The sequence below is a fragment of the Lonchura striata genome, chromosome Z (assembly GCF_046129695.1).
Source record: "Lonchura striata isolate bLonStr1 chromosome Z, bLonStr1.mat, whole genome shotgun sequence".
NCBI classification, from domain to species: domain Eukaryota; kingdom Metazoa; phylum Chordata; class Aves; order Passeriformes; family Estrildidae; genus Lonchura; species Lonchura striata.
In genome coordinates, this window is record NC_134642.1 from 31,546,163 (window position 1) to 31,564,312 (window position 18,150).

Below are 18,150 nucleotides of genomic sequence, written 5' to 3' on the forward strand. Positions count from 1 at the left end.
TTAGAACAGCACAGAGGTAATTCTAATGTAATCTTTGTGTTTAGGAATGGTATGTGTGGCTGCACCTACAAAAACTCTGATTAGATTTCAGATCTCATTAAGTTCTCAGCTCCTTTCTGCCCTGTGGGAAAAAGTAACATCAATGAAGTGGATTATGTTTTGAATATGCCCTCTATAGTCATAGACTTCTTTAGGTTGGGAGGTACCTGTAAAATCATGAAGTCCAACTATTAACCCATTATGAACCTAAGTTTACTATTAAATTATGTCCCCAAGAGCCACACACGCATAACTTTTAAATACTCCTAGGTTGGTAACTTCAACACTTCCCTGGGCAGCTTAGCCCAGTGCAAGACAAGCCTTTTGGTGGAGAAGTTTTTCCTAACAGCCACTCTAAACCCTTCCTATCAAAACTTGAAGCCATTTCCTCTTATCTACCATTTCCTTCTTAGGGGAAGAGGCCAACCCCCACCTGGCCACAGGCTCCTTTCAGGCAGTTGTGGAGAGTGATAAGGTCACCCCTGAAGCCTCCTTTTCTCCAGGCTAAACACCCCCATCTCCCTCAGCTGCTCCTCACAGAACTTGTGCTCCAGACCCTTCCCCAGCTCCATTGCCCTTCTCTGGGCTCTCTCCAGCTCCTCAGTGTCTTTCCTGCAGTGAGGGCCAGAGCTGGACACAGCACTCGAGGTGTGGCCTCACCAGTGCCCAGCACAGGGGGACAATCCCTGCCCTGGTCCTGCTGCCACACCATTGCTGATCCAGGCCAGGATGCCATTGGCCTTCTTGGCCTCCTGGGCACACCCTGGCTCATGTCCAGCTGCTGTCACCAGCACCCCCAGGCCCTTTTCCATGGGATAGCTTTCCAGCCACTCTGACCCAAGGCTGTAGTGCTGTCTGGGGTAGCATGCCCAGAGAAGCTGGCTTTAGTCATGGGGTGGATTGTGGTGGTGCATCCCAAGAAATGCCAATTAGTCTTCAGCTGTGGCTGGGCTGAGCTCCTCTTGATTTTTTCAAACTGCTGTCTGCCCCCAGGAATTAGTGCTGTCTAATAAGTACCTGCTTCATTAACAAACTGACTTGGAAACTTATTTTTCTTGCCTGAATAAAAACCCAAGTGGAATAATACTTTTGTTGTTGAATATTCAAAGGAAGTTACCAACTCAAATTGTGGCTGTAGAAAAATACTATGACTAAAGCTCACTCTACCTATAAACAGTTCACAGCAGTCCAAAGTTAGACCTATTCTATATGTATAAGAAAATCTAAAATGTCTAAATGGTGCATTCAGTGTAAATAAAAAAAAATTACACGTTTGTTCAGTTTTAATTTTTTAATGGTTCACAGTGTAGTTTGAAAGACAAATTGCAAAAGGTAAGAAAGAGTACAACTTTTACTGTAAAATAAACCAAGTACAAGAAGCTTTCATTCCAAAACACATGCAAAAGGCAGCCTTACTTTCTGGAATGTACTGAGCCCACTTCCAGCATTTTGCTTTTTCTGAGAAAATAATGGGAAAGGGAAGTAGAAAAATGAGGAGAGGAAAGTAGCCTATCAATAGGGAAGGAAATAAAGTGTGATAAAAAATAAGGATATACTTATCCTCCAGAACCTAAGAATTGCTACAAGGATAACCTAGCCAAGCCACACAGCATGAACCTCCCCTTTCTAATGATCCCTTAAAGGTTGCATTATTTTCACTTTTTACCTGTCTCAAACACACAACTCAGAATATTTAGCCTTCATATGGCTGCTAAACAATTCCTAGAAAGGCCCAAAATATCTCTGCATGTGTTTATTTTTATATATTGTGATATTAAAACAAACACTGAGATTTAAGAAAAATATTACTGTGATGGAATAAGTGAGTTCTGAGCCCAGGGAAGGCAACATTGCTGTGAGTGAGAAGTCTAGAACCAACTGAAAAAGCAGGAAAAAAGCACTGACATAACCAAACCTTTGTCCTAATTTCAGAGTAGGACTTACCTAAGTGAGCAAGGGCTTAAAAGAGCAAACATATATGCATTTCATCTTGGAGCACTGTGATTGAGAAAGTGATCCAACAAACATGAGAGGTGGAAATCAGTGTTGCTGGCTAAGGAACATTTGCAGAAATTGTTTTCCCATCCTTTCTTGGCAACTAGAGGAACATTGTTTAAGTTAAAGCAGCTTCCAAACTATAGAAAAAGATCCTAAATGCAAAATGTTACACTGTTTTCACCAAAGCAATGCAAGTAATAGCCACTGCATCCAAGGAAAGGCTCAGCCTCCTCATTCATGCTTACAATATATTTTCAATTCTTCTACTCCTCTTTCTGCACAGAAAGGGAACACTTTCTAATCCTATTCACATTTGTCTCTCATTTTTCTATCCCCATAACTCCTGTATCTTTTTTTACCCTGGAAGAAATCTGTAACTGTGCAAACTATAATCCTGTGTAAACAAGACTGATGACATCAAGCCTCTAAACACTGTAAAAAGTCTTAAAATTGCCATATACCCCATATGTGTCAAACTGAACACCCCCTTCTAATACAATTCATTTGACTCTATCTTTTTAAAATTGCTTTTCAGCAGAGTATTTCACTAACAGTTATACAATAATGGCCTCTTTCTTGTTAAAAAATTAGTGTGATTGAGTGTTTTACTACTTAATTGCTGATTTGTAAAATGGAAACTATAATTAGATTTATGACTTAACAAAACCATAAAACAAATTATAAAAGTTGTATCCTTCATGTAGAAATACCTAATCCTAAATCAATTACCAGAGATCTGGGAAGATTTTATATACTTAGTGTTTTTTCATTACTTCCCTGAAAAATTACTTCTTAACACAGTGTTTATTCTAACACAATATGACATATTTAGTAGATTTTTTTTTCAGCTCAAAATATCAAAATCTCAACTGAGAAACACAGTTTTAAACTGAAACAAATTAGAAGCACAGAACAAGAAGGTAAGAAGTTATTCCTCAATAAGCAGTTTTAAGTCTTTGTTTCTCCTATTTGTTTTTAGGAAAAAAGAAAAGAAACAAAAACAAACAGCACAAAATGCTGAGGACTATTAAAACCATGAGAAAGGAAAGGAAACAACATAGCAAGCATAACACATTTTCCAAAATGCAGATAACATAGCAAATATACTCTCATTAAAGACAAGAAACTGTATGCCAAACTATTTTTTCAAGAGTCAGGATACAAAGAGACAACTCCTGAAATCTAGAAAGTAGTAAAACAAGAGGAACATGATATATAAAACTAGATGATAAACAATTAAGGGAAATAAGAACAGGACAGTAGTTCTGCTCCATGTAACTGAGGGAAGGATTCGGCAGATTCTGACTCTGTTCAAGTCTGCCCATGTTTCCCCATCAGAGGTGAGCCTTGGGAATTGGTTGTGTTGGGAGAGAGATGAGCTGCTTGCACCGCTGGATGCTCCTGCAGCAAATATCAGTTTGTTCTAGCAGGTTGAGATAGGAGAGCTAAGAAGAAATAACAAAAGCTATTTCTTTTTGTCTCATTACCGGCATGTTTGGTAAAAAAAACCAAACCAAACCAAACAAAACAAAACAAACCCCAACAAAACAACAAAAACCTAAAACATCCACACTGAAAGTGAACTCTGATGTGTACACACAGAGTGTAAAAAATTACTTCACAACTATTTGAAGGAAGAGGATGTTCCCATCTGAATTAACTGAGATCAGCCACCTTAGAACATGTGAATGCCTGTGAGCAGCAGTGCCAAGGGATATCTCAGAGGGATTTTACAATGGAACTCTCTCATGCTACTGACCTTTGGCCAGCCTGAACATGTCCACTGTTATGTAGGATTGTTCTGGAGCATTTGGTTTAATAGGAGATAAGACGCTTGACTGGCTTTTGCATTCATCCATACTGTGTTCTGGCGAGCTCTCAGAAACAAGAAATTCCCTTGTTTTAACTGAATTTTTAAGATATGGATTGAACAGTGTTTTTTCACTGAAATCTTCCAGCTTTAAAACTTCCTCATCATCGTTTTCTTCATTTTTAACTGGATTCTGCTGAGATCCACATATATCATTTGCCACCACTTCTATGGGCTGAACTTCTTTCACTGGTGTCAAAGCTAAATGCATTTGATTTCTGGTAAATTGATCAGTAATTATATAAGGCATAGATGGTGGGAAATTTTTAGCAGTTTTGTTCTCTTTGTTATGCAGTATCGTTTCATCTCTGTTAGTTGTGCCTTTTGTATTAATAATAGTACATTCAGAAACACAGTTTTCATAATTTATTAGTAGTGATCCTTCCTGACTTTCTTCAGGAAAACAATATTCCAAAACATTTATGTCTTCAAAGTCTACAGTTTTCATCTGAGATGACATTCTCTTCAAAAATGAATTATTCTGTCAATACAAAGAGATAAATTGGAATGTTATAAAGGGATAGATAATGTATCTGTTCATTTTTTAATAAATTATTGCTATTTGAGCTCTGTTTAACTAGCAATTTCAGACTTGAACTAGTAAAGAATTCACGTGCTTTTCAGATGGGATGCAGTTACATGTGAATGAGTACTAAAAAAGGCAATGTTATTCTGTCCATTTCCATTAAACACTTTCATATTAGGTTTTCTATACTTAATGAAATTATGGATTTCAGCGAAGGCTCAGAATCAGGTTTGGATTGTGTCCATCTTTTCTCATCTAACCAGACCTTTTTGAGTAAAAGGTATAAATCCCATTATCCACAAATTGCACTTTTGTGTAACCTGGTAAACTTCACTCCATTCAAATAAACATCAAAACTTTAATAAGGAATAAATATTAAAAAAAAAAAAAGACAGAACTGGCAATACAAGAATATACCAAATATTACTATATGCTGTAATACTTTTTTTGTGGAGAAGAGAGGAGGCATGCAGGTGTGGAAACCTCAATAGCCTGTGCAAATTTAATTTACTCAAATGAACCATGTCCACCTACCACTTTGTCACTTTAAAACATTAATTCCCAATGTCCTATATGAATTAGATTAATAAACTTTATGAAGATGCATCTTCTCTATTATTTTAGAATACTACAAAGAGCATTTTGTAGCACTTAAGAAGAAGAATGGAACTCAACAAAGGCTCCAAAGGGAGGGGGGAGGGGGGTTGATGGGTTTGATTACTAAAATGACTGCCAGAAAATGATTTCTCTCCATTTGATCCCTTTTTTAATGCATAAAATTCCAGCTATTACCACAGATGAAGCAAGTGGCCATTCCACTGCAAGGCTTTCTTCAGGATTTGGTATATCAGGCCAGCAAACCTTTTTAAACCTATAATTGAGAAAGGAATTTTAGCCAAATTATGAAAGAAATAGGTTCTCAAGAATCAACAAATCACCAGAAATTCCAAATACTGCTGAAGTATCAAACTTTCAGAAAGGAAGTATCTTCTACATTAACACAATATTTTTCAATAAAACTGCTTTCCTGTACACTGATTTTTATTACAAAAGATCTCAACAAGATCTCTTGGGTTCCAGAGACATTGCAGAAAAGCCATTTTATATTTTATCATATATTATGTGTTATTATATTATATTACTCAATTAAATATTATATTAAATAAGAGCATGCCAAAATAAGACTGTCAGTATACTGTTGCAATCATTTTTCAGGATGTTTCTTCTGTGAAAATCCACCTCAGGTTACCTTTGTTCAAGGAAAGCGACCCTAGCACTAGACCACATTAGAGTTATACTGAGATCCTAAATTAACAGCAGACAAAGGATGCTCACTCATTTAATCACTCACTGACACTGGGCAGAGAGGCAAGGGAATGAAAACCAGTCCTTAGCTTGACTTTTCAAATGACAATTTTATCTAAACAAGAATATAAACATTCTACTCCATCTCTAAGTATCCTTCAGAATCAAAAAATAGTTTTTACTATTGTAAAAATTCAGTATACTCAACACAAATTAAGATGTGAAAGGGACGGAAATTATTGATTCAGTTGTACTTACTACCTAATGTTTCTCCACATAACAGCAGTTTTTATTCCAATAGCTTAGAGTGCCCCTTTAACTAGAAAATAGTCCAGACTTTTAACCTTCTTATCAGCCAAACAACTCAGTCACTTTTCTTGTGAAAATATTTTATAACTTTAAAAAAAGCCTTACAGTCACCTTTGGAATGTTACTGGATCCCCATGCTAAGAAAAAAAAATTCAAATCTGTCAGGGGACAGCCGTGAGATGAAAAGATTATGAATCATGTGATTCATAGTCATATGATCCATAATCAATACAATTCATAATCAATACATATCCATACTCAATGATCAAGATCCAAATGTTTTCACAGAATGCAATTTCTAGGTTTTTTCTTACTCCTTTGCAGCTCAAGGGAGGTATCACAAACTAATAAAAGTCATATTCATAGGTAAGATAAGCAATAGAGGCTGTGTGGAATATGTCCTAGTACCATTCTAGCATATTAAAAGTGTCTAGAAAGCTTTATTTCCTGGAATTATTAATTTTTCAGAAACTGACTTTAAGTTTGCTTCCCTCACTTAAATGATCATGGAACTGCAAATGGCATGTACATAGCATTTTACAAAAACTGGTGTAGGTGATATGTAAATCTGTTTCTCTCATTTATTTTGTTTCAATTTACTAAACTTTCTAAAATTAGTACTTATTTTTGGACTATAGCACATAAACTGCAGTGAAAGTATAACCTGTATAATTACTTATTTGTTACTTCAATTGCTTGTTTTCTATTTAGACATTGGTTTTGAACACAACAAAGGCATTTATAAAATAAATAAAAAATCCCATTATACATTTTTCCATAATTTTAAATGGTTGCATTCAGTTTTAGACAGTAGAAAATATACTCACACGTGTTTTTTCAAAACACACGTTATCCAAAGGCCTATCAGACACAAAATGCTTATCTCAACAGGTATAGCAATAAAAAAGATATCTTCTTTATCTTTAGACAAAAACAAAGAAAGAAAACCCAAAACACCAATTAGTCCACATTGTCATTTCTTCAAGTATTCCTTTAAAACAGATAATTTTTAATATCCAATTTGCTTATTTAGCACAATTCTAATTAGTCAAAACTAGCCAAAATTACTCAGAATACTGTAGGATACCCATTCTATGACAAGTCAAAAGATGGGTATTTGGAATCCAACAAGCCACAGTTACTGAGCCAGAAAACCAGGTCATGATGAGACTCTTCAGGATGTTATAGAAACAGACTTATCACATTTTAAAATTTCCTTTATTTAACGGAATCACAAAGTAACTTTGATTGGAGGGGATCTCTGTAGATCACTTCATGCAACTTTAAACCTAGATCAGGCTGCTTAGGGTCATACCATGCCAACCTTTGACAGCAATCGAGGAGGAAGGGTCTAGCACCTTTTGGTCACCTATTATTTTAAGCTCACCTAAATCTGCTGGTCCATGACAATTATATCAGTTACAAAAAGATAAATAGCAAATTGAGCACAGAAGATAAGATTTTAAACCACACACACACAAAAAAAATACAGTTAATCTGACTGAAACACTGCTCAGATTTCTGAGCGAATTTTCAAGTACCAGAGTGCTGGAGGCATTTAGGAATATACTGAGAACATTCTTCCTGCAGTTGAAATGAGGAAATGTCTAAATGTCTGAGCTTCTGATCTGTTGTCATTATACTTTGTCAAATCTGGCTAAAACAAGTAGTACAAAATAGGAAAAGGTATTTCCCTACAGACTCACTGGCCACAACCTCTACACTTGTTTACCAGTTAAGCTTATATACCAGAACAGGTGCAACAAAATGTGTGGTTATTGTAAATCTCGCAGATGGAAAAGCCTACTTTTTAATGAACTGTTAGGCATCTCATCACATAGCTGATAGCATACATACTGCTGCTTTCACAAATAGTACTACACTGCTTTATTGACAAGGAAATAAAGATTTTGGGGTTGACTTCTAATTCTGAGGGTTTTTTTAGTCTGTGAGCTTGTCACTGAAATTAAGTTAAATTCAACTACTGTTGCAAATTCTTCCTTGTTTGGTTCAACACTACTTAAAAAACAAACAGAAGTTAACAAATGCCTAGACAACAATGTCCCATATTTCTAACTTCCAAGCCCATTTTTTAAAATAGAATAACCTGGATTATTACTTACCCAATTTTAAAGTCTTGAAGGTTTTTGGCTCTCCAATGGTTCCACCAGCTTTGTTGCTTGCCATGATCTGAACAGTATATTGTGTATTAGCCTGTAAGGACTTCAGTCTGTATTGTAGAACATCAGAGTTTACTGTTTCATCTTTTTAGGAGAAAATATATGTAAACACACAAAAGTAATGTTATATCAGGGAACTGTACAATTATTTAGCAACTTCTACAATAACAGATACAAACTATTTTAAAGGTAACTTGAAATACAAAGCAACCTTACCAGTCCTTTAAAAGACAAAACCTAAATTGCTGAACAATATTTATCAATACTACTTAAAAGTTTGAGGCAAAAACCTGAACCATTACATATTTACTTTTAAAAACAAATACAAATATTTTTGCTAATATAAAAGATAGATTAACTATGTTCTCCTGCAGATTATCACTGAAAACACTGCTTTGAGAACTTTTTTTCCTCAAAATAGCTGGCTCAGAAATTCAGAACTTCAAATCATTTCTGTAGCTTGTGAAATTCAACTATATTTCTGCTATACACAGTTAAACACTGATCATCAAAAATAATGTCATCTATCAGCACTGGGATATCACCCCAGTAAAGTCAAATGAAAGTCAAAATCAAAAGGAATTTTTTTCCAAGTTTCAAACTTCTTTTATGGATAGAACTCAGTGTTTCCAATACATTCTCCAGTATTGGAGTTAATGTAATGTGCTTGCCCTTTACATTTTTTTAAGCAGGGTATGAATCTTATGTCTACTAATAGCACCAAATGTATCTTCATATAAGAAATTACAGTCACTAAAACATTTTCTGGTGCATAAAGTCAAAGTCAGCTTATTTCCTCAGTCAGTTCTATCAAGAAACACCCAGGAAATAGTTCTGCTGCAATACGTCCCAAGTTAAAATAAACTGAGTTTCTCGCAAGTCAAGGGAGGAAAAGTGAAGCTCTAGTGCTAGAAGGCCATCAGTGGTCACCTTGGCACACACCCCCACATCCTACTATTATCAAGAACACATGACATCAGAGAAGCCTCAAAAAGCATCAGTATAACACATTTTGCCATTTAACTCTCTTGCGTTGTTATTTACAAATAATTTTCTAAATAAAATAATCTGAAGTCCTAAAAGGGACACAGCCTGCTTTACATTACAAGTAATATGGAGAAATACAGCTCTGTAACATGAGGCTCCATGTCTCACAGATGATCCTGCACAAAGCAGTCAGCATTAAATTACTCAGAAACCAACATAATAGGTTCCTGATAACAATGCACCTAACACAATCTCTTTTGCAAAGTTTTCAGACTTACAAATCTTGTGATGCTTGTTTCTTATGGCTATCCAGTTCAGACCAGGGCAATTCCTGGTAAATTTTAAATGTGAAAGAGAAAGCTAATTATTTCTGTGAGATTTAGTAATCTGCACAGAGCTTTCCCTATTATGTTGGTTTCTGAGTAATTTAATGTCTAAAGAAGGGGGGAAAAAACTAATTCTGAAGTACTGAGTGATCCAACAGCTTTCTTCATAAACTATATAGGAAGAAAAGTTTAGGTCACCCAAACACTTTTCATGAAAGCTTCTGCTGAGATTTAAACTAAAGAAGTTTTAGACAGATAGCATTACACTGCCAGATTGTATGGACACTATTCCTGAGGAAGAGATTAGGAGTATGCTTAAATTTATGCTATCAGCCTCCAGACCAGAAAAGCAATGGCAAGCACAGAAAATCAAACACATCTGAAGAAACTGATCTAAAATGATGTCCATAGAAACTATTCCTTGGCAGCTTATTTTACTGTTATTTCCAAATTTGCTTTTAATATAAAATTGACAGCAAAAATACTAAGAGACCGTTTCCACCATACTTTTCCACAAGCTGAAGGTGGATCCTTCCAAGGACATGCATGAAACTTATAAAGTCACTGAACCCTCATGATCACATGACTTTACACAGAATCTGTGATTCTCCAGTATATTTTAGCTTCCTGTCATAACTTTTTTAATTTACTTTAAAGGTGGGTCAAGATAGAAGAGAGATTGAAAATTTCATAACCCTGTTGGAAGTATTGTTGTTTAATGTGTTTAATGTTTAATGTGTACTTACGCAATTCTTTTCCATCTTCAGATTTATAAAATATTGTATAGTTAGTGATAAATCCATTTCTTTTAGCCTTTGAAATCTCATTCCACTTAATTGTAACTTCATTTTTCCCCAGAACGCCTGTATCAGCCACAGGTCCTTCTGACGGCTCTACAGAGAAGCATTATGAAATAGCAAAACTAGTAAAATAGACAATGTACCACAGTGTTATCTGCCTCTGTTATTTTACACATATCAGTAACATTAGGGGAAACATATGCATGAAAAAATATCAACCTTAGTGCTCTGATACACTCCTTAACTTTTCTCACTCTCTTTAATGTAGGAATTTTTCTGATAAAACTTCCCCTCACCTATTCTGGCATTTGCATAGTTTTAGGTGTTACTATATTCAAATACTTAGAGACCACTAAAAGGCTTTATTGTTACAACACCAGGGAGAGGTCAAGAGGAAAATTATCCTTTGTGCACTCCTGGGGTTGACTCGGGTGCAAGGCCACTGCCTTTGCAGGTCTGTGGCATCTCCTGCCCCTGCAGCATCCTCAGCCTTGCCCATCACACTAAACAAAGCCTTTCTGCTTACACAATACCACCTCACATACATTGCTCATAACTTTGTGGTGACTTTTTGAAGAAAGAGGGCTCTGTGTTGCAGTTTTAAAATTTCCTTCCCATTCTCTAACAACCTTGAGTGTTATCACAGCTACCTATAAACAGGAAAGCACTTAAACACAGCACCAGCACATTGTATGAGTAATTATTACACAAACATAAAATACTCCATTGCCCCCCCCAAGTAAGTTATGTTATTTAGTGGTGCATTGTACTGTGTTTGCATGCACATTTGCATAGACACACACACCAATCAATATTTTCACATGGTATCTTAAAATTACTGGTAAAATACATGCTTATAGCTGGTTGTATAAATCAGTGAATTCACAATAAATTTCTACAAATAAAGAAACTTTACCCCTTCCCCTGCAAAACACTTCATCCAAAGTGTCTTTCCAATTACAAACATCATGTCTTCTTAACATTTTGTATGTGCAAGACTGCAAATATTTTATTACATTATAAAATCTAACAAAAAGTAGGCGTTTCAAATCAGCCATTTTATTTTATGAGTGGAATTTCCTCATATATTACGGCTGACAAATCTAGTCAAGCTTTAAAATCAAGTATAATTATATATCATTTAAATGAGCTTTTAAACATTAAAGCGATAGCTAGTTTAAAAAATACTTTCATGTTTCATGTAGCTATAGTCTTTCCAAATGCTTTGTATACAATATGTAAGCTTCACAAAAAGTTAGTGGGTGCAAGCAGCAATATACCTGTATCACAAGATTAATACTTTCTTATAGACAAATTTTGTCGCTGAACAGAACAGAAATTAGGAACCCTGAAACCTGGGGATTTTCACCACCTCCATCTCTTTTTCAAATAATGATAGTACCAAATCAGTCAAAGATAATACATCCTGAGAAACAGACAACAATACACACTTCACAACATGATTACTTTAAAATACCTACTTTTTTCTTGAGCATAGATTTGTGTGTAAGATGGAGCTCCTACATTACTTCCATAAAGAGGATACACCAAGATGTTATAGCATACAAATGGTTTAAAATTTTCTATAAAGGAAAGAAAACCATATTTACATACAATCTCCATGTGCTATTAATACAATGAAAATAGACTGCATCACAAAGGAATTCCGAATATAGCGTTACTACTTGCTTCACCTCTCTAGTAAGCACAATATGCAATTATTGATTGAATGCTCATTACTGGCTTTAACACATTTTTTTTCACATTAGTATTTGTAAGAGCACATGGTTTATTTTTCATTAGGAAAAGTTTGAATGGGTAATTATACTTCAGCATAATACAACTTCCCTATATGAATCCATTTACTCATCTTGAAACCCTCTATGGTTTCAGAGGAAGTCTCTATTTTCAAATAACCGGTATAAAAGTACACTTGAAGGTAGCATTTTTAATTTCACATATCTTTATGTTTACTGCTTTGCAGGAGACAACTTTTTCTCATGCATCAGATTAAAAAGCAGTGGGGTTCCCCACTCTTAACACTCAGGACCTAAGGGAATGGCAAGTAACCATGTCAGGGAGGCTTAAGTTGGATATTAGGAAAAGGGTCTTCACCCAGAGGGTAGCTGGACACTGGAACAGGCTCCCCAGGGAAATGGTCACAGCACCAAGCCTGGTGAAGTTCAAGAAGGGTTTGGACAATGCTCTCAGATACATACTGTGATTTTGGGGGTCTCCTGGCAGGGGCTAGGAGTCAGACTTCAGTGATTCTTCTGGGCCACTTACAACACAGAATGTTCTATTATTCTAGAATTTCTACACTGTTGTTCTAGTCATGCCAACTGCAGATCTTCTGACCAGCCAAACTCAAGGGCACAGTTGTCGCAAGTGAAATCTGTCCAGTAGACTTTTATGTTTCAAGACAGAGTTCCAGCTTCTGGAAATTAAGTTTTGAACTCTGAACAGTCCAGAAGCCAAGTAATCAACCAGGCGCACCCAATACTTACAACAACTCACATCAGCTCTGGGAGGACATATCTGTAGCTTTACAACCCCTGGAATGAAACCAGTGTAAAGGGATTTCTAGATCATGCATCTCAAGCTCTGCAGCTTGCTCAGTGAGAATAATGGCTATCAACAGATTCCTGCATTGTATCAGCTTTCTGCTGCTCTTTCAGTCCCTTACACCTTATGCAATGGCCATTATATATCCATTACCCCCACTAGTTTCAGCTAGGGTAGAGTTAATTTTCTTCCCAGTGGCTGGCATGGGGCTGTGCTTTGGATTAGTGCTGAGCACAGGTCTGACAGTACAGAGATGTTTTTGTTGTGGCTGAGCAGGGCTCACACAGAGCCAAAACCTTTTCAGCTTCTCCTACTGCCATGGTGGTGAGGGGCCTGGGGGTGCCTGTGAGGAGACACAGGCAGGACAGGTGACCCCACTGAGCAAAGGGAGGTTCCAGACCATGTGGCATCATTCTCACTAGAGCCTGCAGCCTGTGGAGGACTCCACACTGGAGCAGGTGGATACCTGAAGGAGAATGTCACCTCACAGGGGAGCCATACTTGAGCAGTTGTGAGTTACTGCAGCCAGTGGGAAGGACCCAGGTCAAAGAAGTTAAATAAGGACTGTCTCCCATAGGTGGGAACCTATACTGGAACAGGGAATGTAAAGATTCCTTTGTAACCTGTAGTGAAAATCATGGTGAAGCAGGCTGTCCCCCTGCAACTTATGGAGGACTATGATGTCCTCTCTCTAAAACACATGAAGGAGCATGAGCTTTTCCCATATTCAATCTTTTTTTTTTAGTTCCAGATTTCTCTGATAGAAGAGCCACATCAGTCACAGGCCTCCCTACTGGTGTAAGATCAAGCCACAGAACTTCTTTAACACAAATTTTGTAGCTGAATCTTATATGAGAGCAAGCACTGCCTTGCATGTTGCATGAAAATTTCTAAGACTAAAAAAATGCTATTAAATTAGCAGCAGAGATTTCAACAAAGCATGTAGTAATACTACTATGTTTAAGAACAGTCTGAGGGAAGGTGGATGAGTTCATCCTTGTTTATTCTTTCCAATCTACCTATAAATACATGTACATCTGTACATTGTTACAGCTGTAACTGATAAACATACTTTTGTTATTTTTCCACTTTGTAGAATTTGATACATGTTGCCATGATCTACCAAAAGGGTCCATGTCCAGTTCCTCATACCACTCAACCACATATTTGGTTGTTTCTGGTTCAGAGGTTATCCATTGCACCACCACTTCTTCATTTGTTGTAGAGGTCACCACTTTTTCAATCATCTGAGAGGCTAAAAATTTAACAGAAAATATCAGCAATTTTGTCTTCAAAAATGCTTGAAAAACACATACAGAATTCAAGAACTAGCCTCTCTTTCAGAATCCAAATCTTGTAGTGTGGAAAACTCTATAAACCAAATTACTACCCATTTTGCAGGTAGCTCATAAGTAACTTTGATTGAGATGACAAAGGCAATAGAATGGGATACCAAGTCAGCACGGTCAAGAATGACACTGAAGCAAAGGTGAATTCTGCATCAGCCTGCAGAATAGAGGTAATGACGGTCTGAGTGAAACAAAAAACAGAAAAACAGAAGCAAAAAAAGGACCTGATGAAGCACAGGATAAAAAGAGATGCATCTGGGGTGGGGGGAGCACATCACAGCATGGAAAAATCAGAAAAACCTTTGAAGTGTGATGCAAAAGTGGATAGGGAAGTAGTCAATAACCTCAAGGACAAAATTACATTAAATCTACATATCTAGTTTTCTGATTAGGCAGAATTTGATTGAGCAGTTCCAGGAGGACACTTGACTTACATCATGAACAGCTCTTGTTAAAACTAATTCAAGTGTGTCAAACACAACCTCTCTGTCAGATCATGGCTGGCAGCAGGATGTTGCAACACAAGGCTCAAAGCAGTATCAGAATTAAATGTAAGAGCCAGAAAGCAACTCATGTGCTAGAGCAGACCAACTTGCTAACCCTGGCAGTGGTTGGAATGGGTACTTCTGGGAATGCATATGAAATCAGAATAAACACAAGGCTTCTCTCCCTGCTTCCACTAACACAACTTAGAGATTTCTATTTATCATATCTTTGAATGATATTGTTGGATACTCTGCATTAGTGCCCTGTGGTAACCAATCTTCTGAGCTAACAAAGGAATGCAAAAGAATTGGGTAGTATTCCATAAATTTATTTGGGAGGTCCAAAGTTAGGAAAAAATCTAAAACAAGAAAAAAACCATCAGAAAATAATACAATAGAAATTCAATAAGACATCACAAAGTAATAATACCTTAACAACTGTATCTCAAAACGAAACCCCCAACAATAATTGTCTAACAGACATACGATACATGATGGCAAAATATGACAAGATATACGTAGATACATATGACAGAAGTCCTTAGCATAATTTTGCTTCCACTACATCAGAACTTAAACAGATTTATAAAAAATCATTTTTTCATTAATGAGAAAAATATGACATTGAGAAATCTTACATTTTTCATCAGTGGATGGAATCCTCAAAATAGCTTCAGGAGACTCTCCAGCAGAGTTATAGGCAGTGACAGATATTATATGTGCCTCTTCATTTAAAAATAAAGTCATTTTCTGTTCACTAGAGTTGTGTGTCCTTTTATGTGCAGCCTTTTTTTCTGGAAAATACCGTATTTTGTACCCTAGAATTCTCCCAGAAGGCGGAAAGCTTTTTAATGTCTATTAAAAAACATACAGTAGTAAGTGTTAAGCAGTCCTATCTGCACAAGCAAAAATATATGCTCTATTAAAGATCAAATTATGAAACTATTATACTGTATTTAGAAAAGTAAGGTATTTTCTTCAGGACAGACAGCCATGACAATTTCCTTGATGGATTTCAAAAGTCAAATGCTGAGATTGGAAATGTAAGGAGGCTTTGGACACTTTACTAGAAGATTGAAGTGAATTTAAACACAGTTTTGTAAACTGGATTATTTAAATGCAGTTTAAGGACTTTTAATGAGATTTTCCAGTAATCTGAACACAATTAAATGCTTCCTTTCCACACAGATTACAAAACTCTATTCATCTACCATTCAGTAAACAAAAGCCTTTTCAATCCTAACCTAGTTCAGTGAGCATTTTTCCTCTGATAACAGCAAATGCCTCAGGCAGTTATATGTCCTACAAAACTGAAATAATATAACATCAGCTACAGGATATCAATATGATTACCAATTCACAAAAAATGTATATACCTTCCACATAAGATGTACAGATCTATTTCTAGATGAGCGTGAAGACTCAATTACTCTCCACAAATCCACTTTTCCAGAAGCTGTTTAAAGATAAAAAAATCCCACTTGCAATCTGTTGCTATTTTAAAAAGATAGTTTAATATGATAAAAACAATCAAAAGGTTCTCTACTATGGTGAAAAAAAATAAAGTTTTCAAACATAGAGTCTAAGAGAAACTTACTAAAAGTAAGTTTTATCTTCTGTAGTGCTATGCCTCTTTTTCCCTAATTAGGTACTTCTTTCTTTACAAAAGTTCTCTGCTGCTCACTTTTATTTGTTAAGTTCTAGAGTCTCCTAGAAGAGACTTTCTACTCTTGTTTTAAAACTGGCATTTTGATTTCTCTACTTATAATTTATTTCATTGAGCACACATGCTGTACTTCTTTTCTGCTACTATCTTACTTTGCAGTGTTAAATCTTCATCTATACTCTTATAATTTTCCCTCTCTTCAGTATCTACCCATCTGTTTTCTTCCTTAGTCCTATATTGTTTGAATCACTTTTGAAATCTCCTCCAATACTTGCTGTTGTCTTTCAGTTTTTCTCTTCTATCTTTAAACAAAATACATATGTTCTGTTTAAGCAACAGGATTCTAAGTTCAATAAAGGATAATACACCATAACACAGGTTTTTCCCTACTAAATTCTAATGCCTCAAAGTAAAACAGAAAACACTTTTATAGGTAGGCAGCTTACCTTTTTCTTCTGTGCTTTCATTTTTTTCTCCACTCCATCCACTCCAAAATGTTGACTCATTATTGACACACCGAATGGCAACAGAATAGTCTGTGGAGTCCCACAGACCTGTGAGATTATATGATCCTATATTCTTCTTAGAATTCAGTGAGACATTGACAAATTCCTGGAAATAGGTACATGAACAAAAATTATTTGATATGAAATTGATATATGAATTGTAGATATATGACTTTAGAAGATGCAATTTTTGTGTAAACCACCTCACTCCTCCAAAACTCAAGATTGCTTGTTTTATACTTCATTTTTCTGTGTAGCACCTTTGTTCCTCCTGTAAAACTCCAGGGTTTGAAAAACTTGATTCCGAACTATGTCTCTACTGACTGACCTGTGGTTTGAACAGCGTGCAGCTCACATGTGATTCTAGAGCAGCTGCGCACAGAAGCTGCTGGAGGAATGCAGTTCCCACTGGTGGGAAGCAAGCAGTTATCGGTAAAGCCATTACTACAATTATGTCCCACAACAGCATCCTGGGGAAAGCAATAATTCCCCCAGTGATTCCTCACAGTTTGTGAGTCAGCTGGGTGCTTTTTTCCTGTCTGGCTCATCTTTTCTGAGTTACAAGGCCTTCTAGATGTTAGCCATACAGTAGTGTTGTTGTGGGCTGTCCCAAACATTATCAGCATAGGATTGAAATGAAAAGGTAAATGAAAAGAAAAAATTCTGGTACCAAGACGTAAAAAATGAGATGAAGCCTGTTAGTGATGAAGGAAGATGGGAGTATAATAAATAAATTATTTGGTATCTATTCAGAAAAGTAATGACAATGTGAGTCATTTCTTTGTCTTAAAAGGAACCTCACTCACTTCAACACCCACAACAGGGCTAAAACACTGTGAAGAAATTCTTGGCTTCCATCAGTTGAACCTTCAAATGAAAAGTGAATCAGTCTATAACAATGCAGACTGTACTGTAACAACTACAACAAATGCAGGCACCCACTCATACAAACATCATAATGGGAAGTGCACTGCCTAATGTAACTGAAAGTTTTAGTCTGTTCTGATCTCAAGAAACTCACTGCCAAAACCCACCTGCTTCTACGAGAGTGAATTCAGGGGTCTCCAAACCACTGTATGTGACAGACTCTGCAACAAATCTAAAATTGAAAAGGCTCCAAAACTATTATCAACCTCTGGCAGAACCTGACATAGAATTGGAGACACCTCGTACTAGCTTTTAGTTACTTGCCAAAAGGCTGTCAATGATATGGCATTATAATCAGAAACTTAGAAATTT

At 36.3% G+C, this 18,150-nt stretch overlaps 1 protein-coding gene across 1 annotated transcript in view; it reads right to left on the reverse strand.

Moving 5' to 3' along the window:
- Positions 1 to 2,822: 2,822 nt before the first annotated feature.
- Positions 2,823 to 18,150, reverse strand: part of IL31RA (interleukin 31 receptor A) — a 33,716-nt gene continuing 18,388 nt past the window's right edge. Inside the window, exons 7-17 of the mRNA XM_077790457.1 lie at positions 16,852 to 17,017; positions 16,116 to 16,195; positions 15,378 to 15,594; positions 13,978 to 14,160; positions 11,822 to 11,923; positions 10,287 to 10,433; positions 8,171 to 8,311; positions 6,875 to 6,968; positions 5,226 to 5,304; positions 3,797 to 4,388; positions 2,823 to 3,482 (exon numbers count right to left, since the gene is read on the reverse strand). Coding sequence (XP_077646583.1) covers positions 3,451 to 3,482; positions 3,797 to 4,388; positions 5,226 to 5,304; positions 6,875 to 6,968; positions 8,171 to 8,311; positions 10,287 to 10,433; positions 11,822 to 11,923; positions 13,978 to 14,160; positions 15,378 to 15,594; positions 16,116 to 16,195; positions 16,852 to 17,017 — 1,833 coding nt within the window. The 3' untranslated portion in view covers positions 2,823 to 3,450. The remainder of the gene's footprint in view (positions 3,483 to 3,796; positions 4,389 to 5,225; positions 5,305 to 6,874; positions 6,969 to 8,170; positions 8,312 to 10,286; positions 10,434 to 11,821; positions 11,924 to 13,977; positions 14,161 to 15,377; positions 15,595 to 16,115; positions 16,196 to 16,851; positions 17,018 to 18,150) is intronic.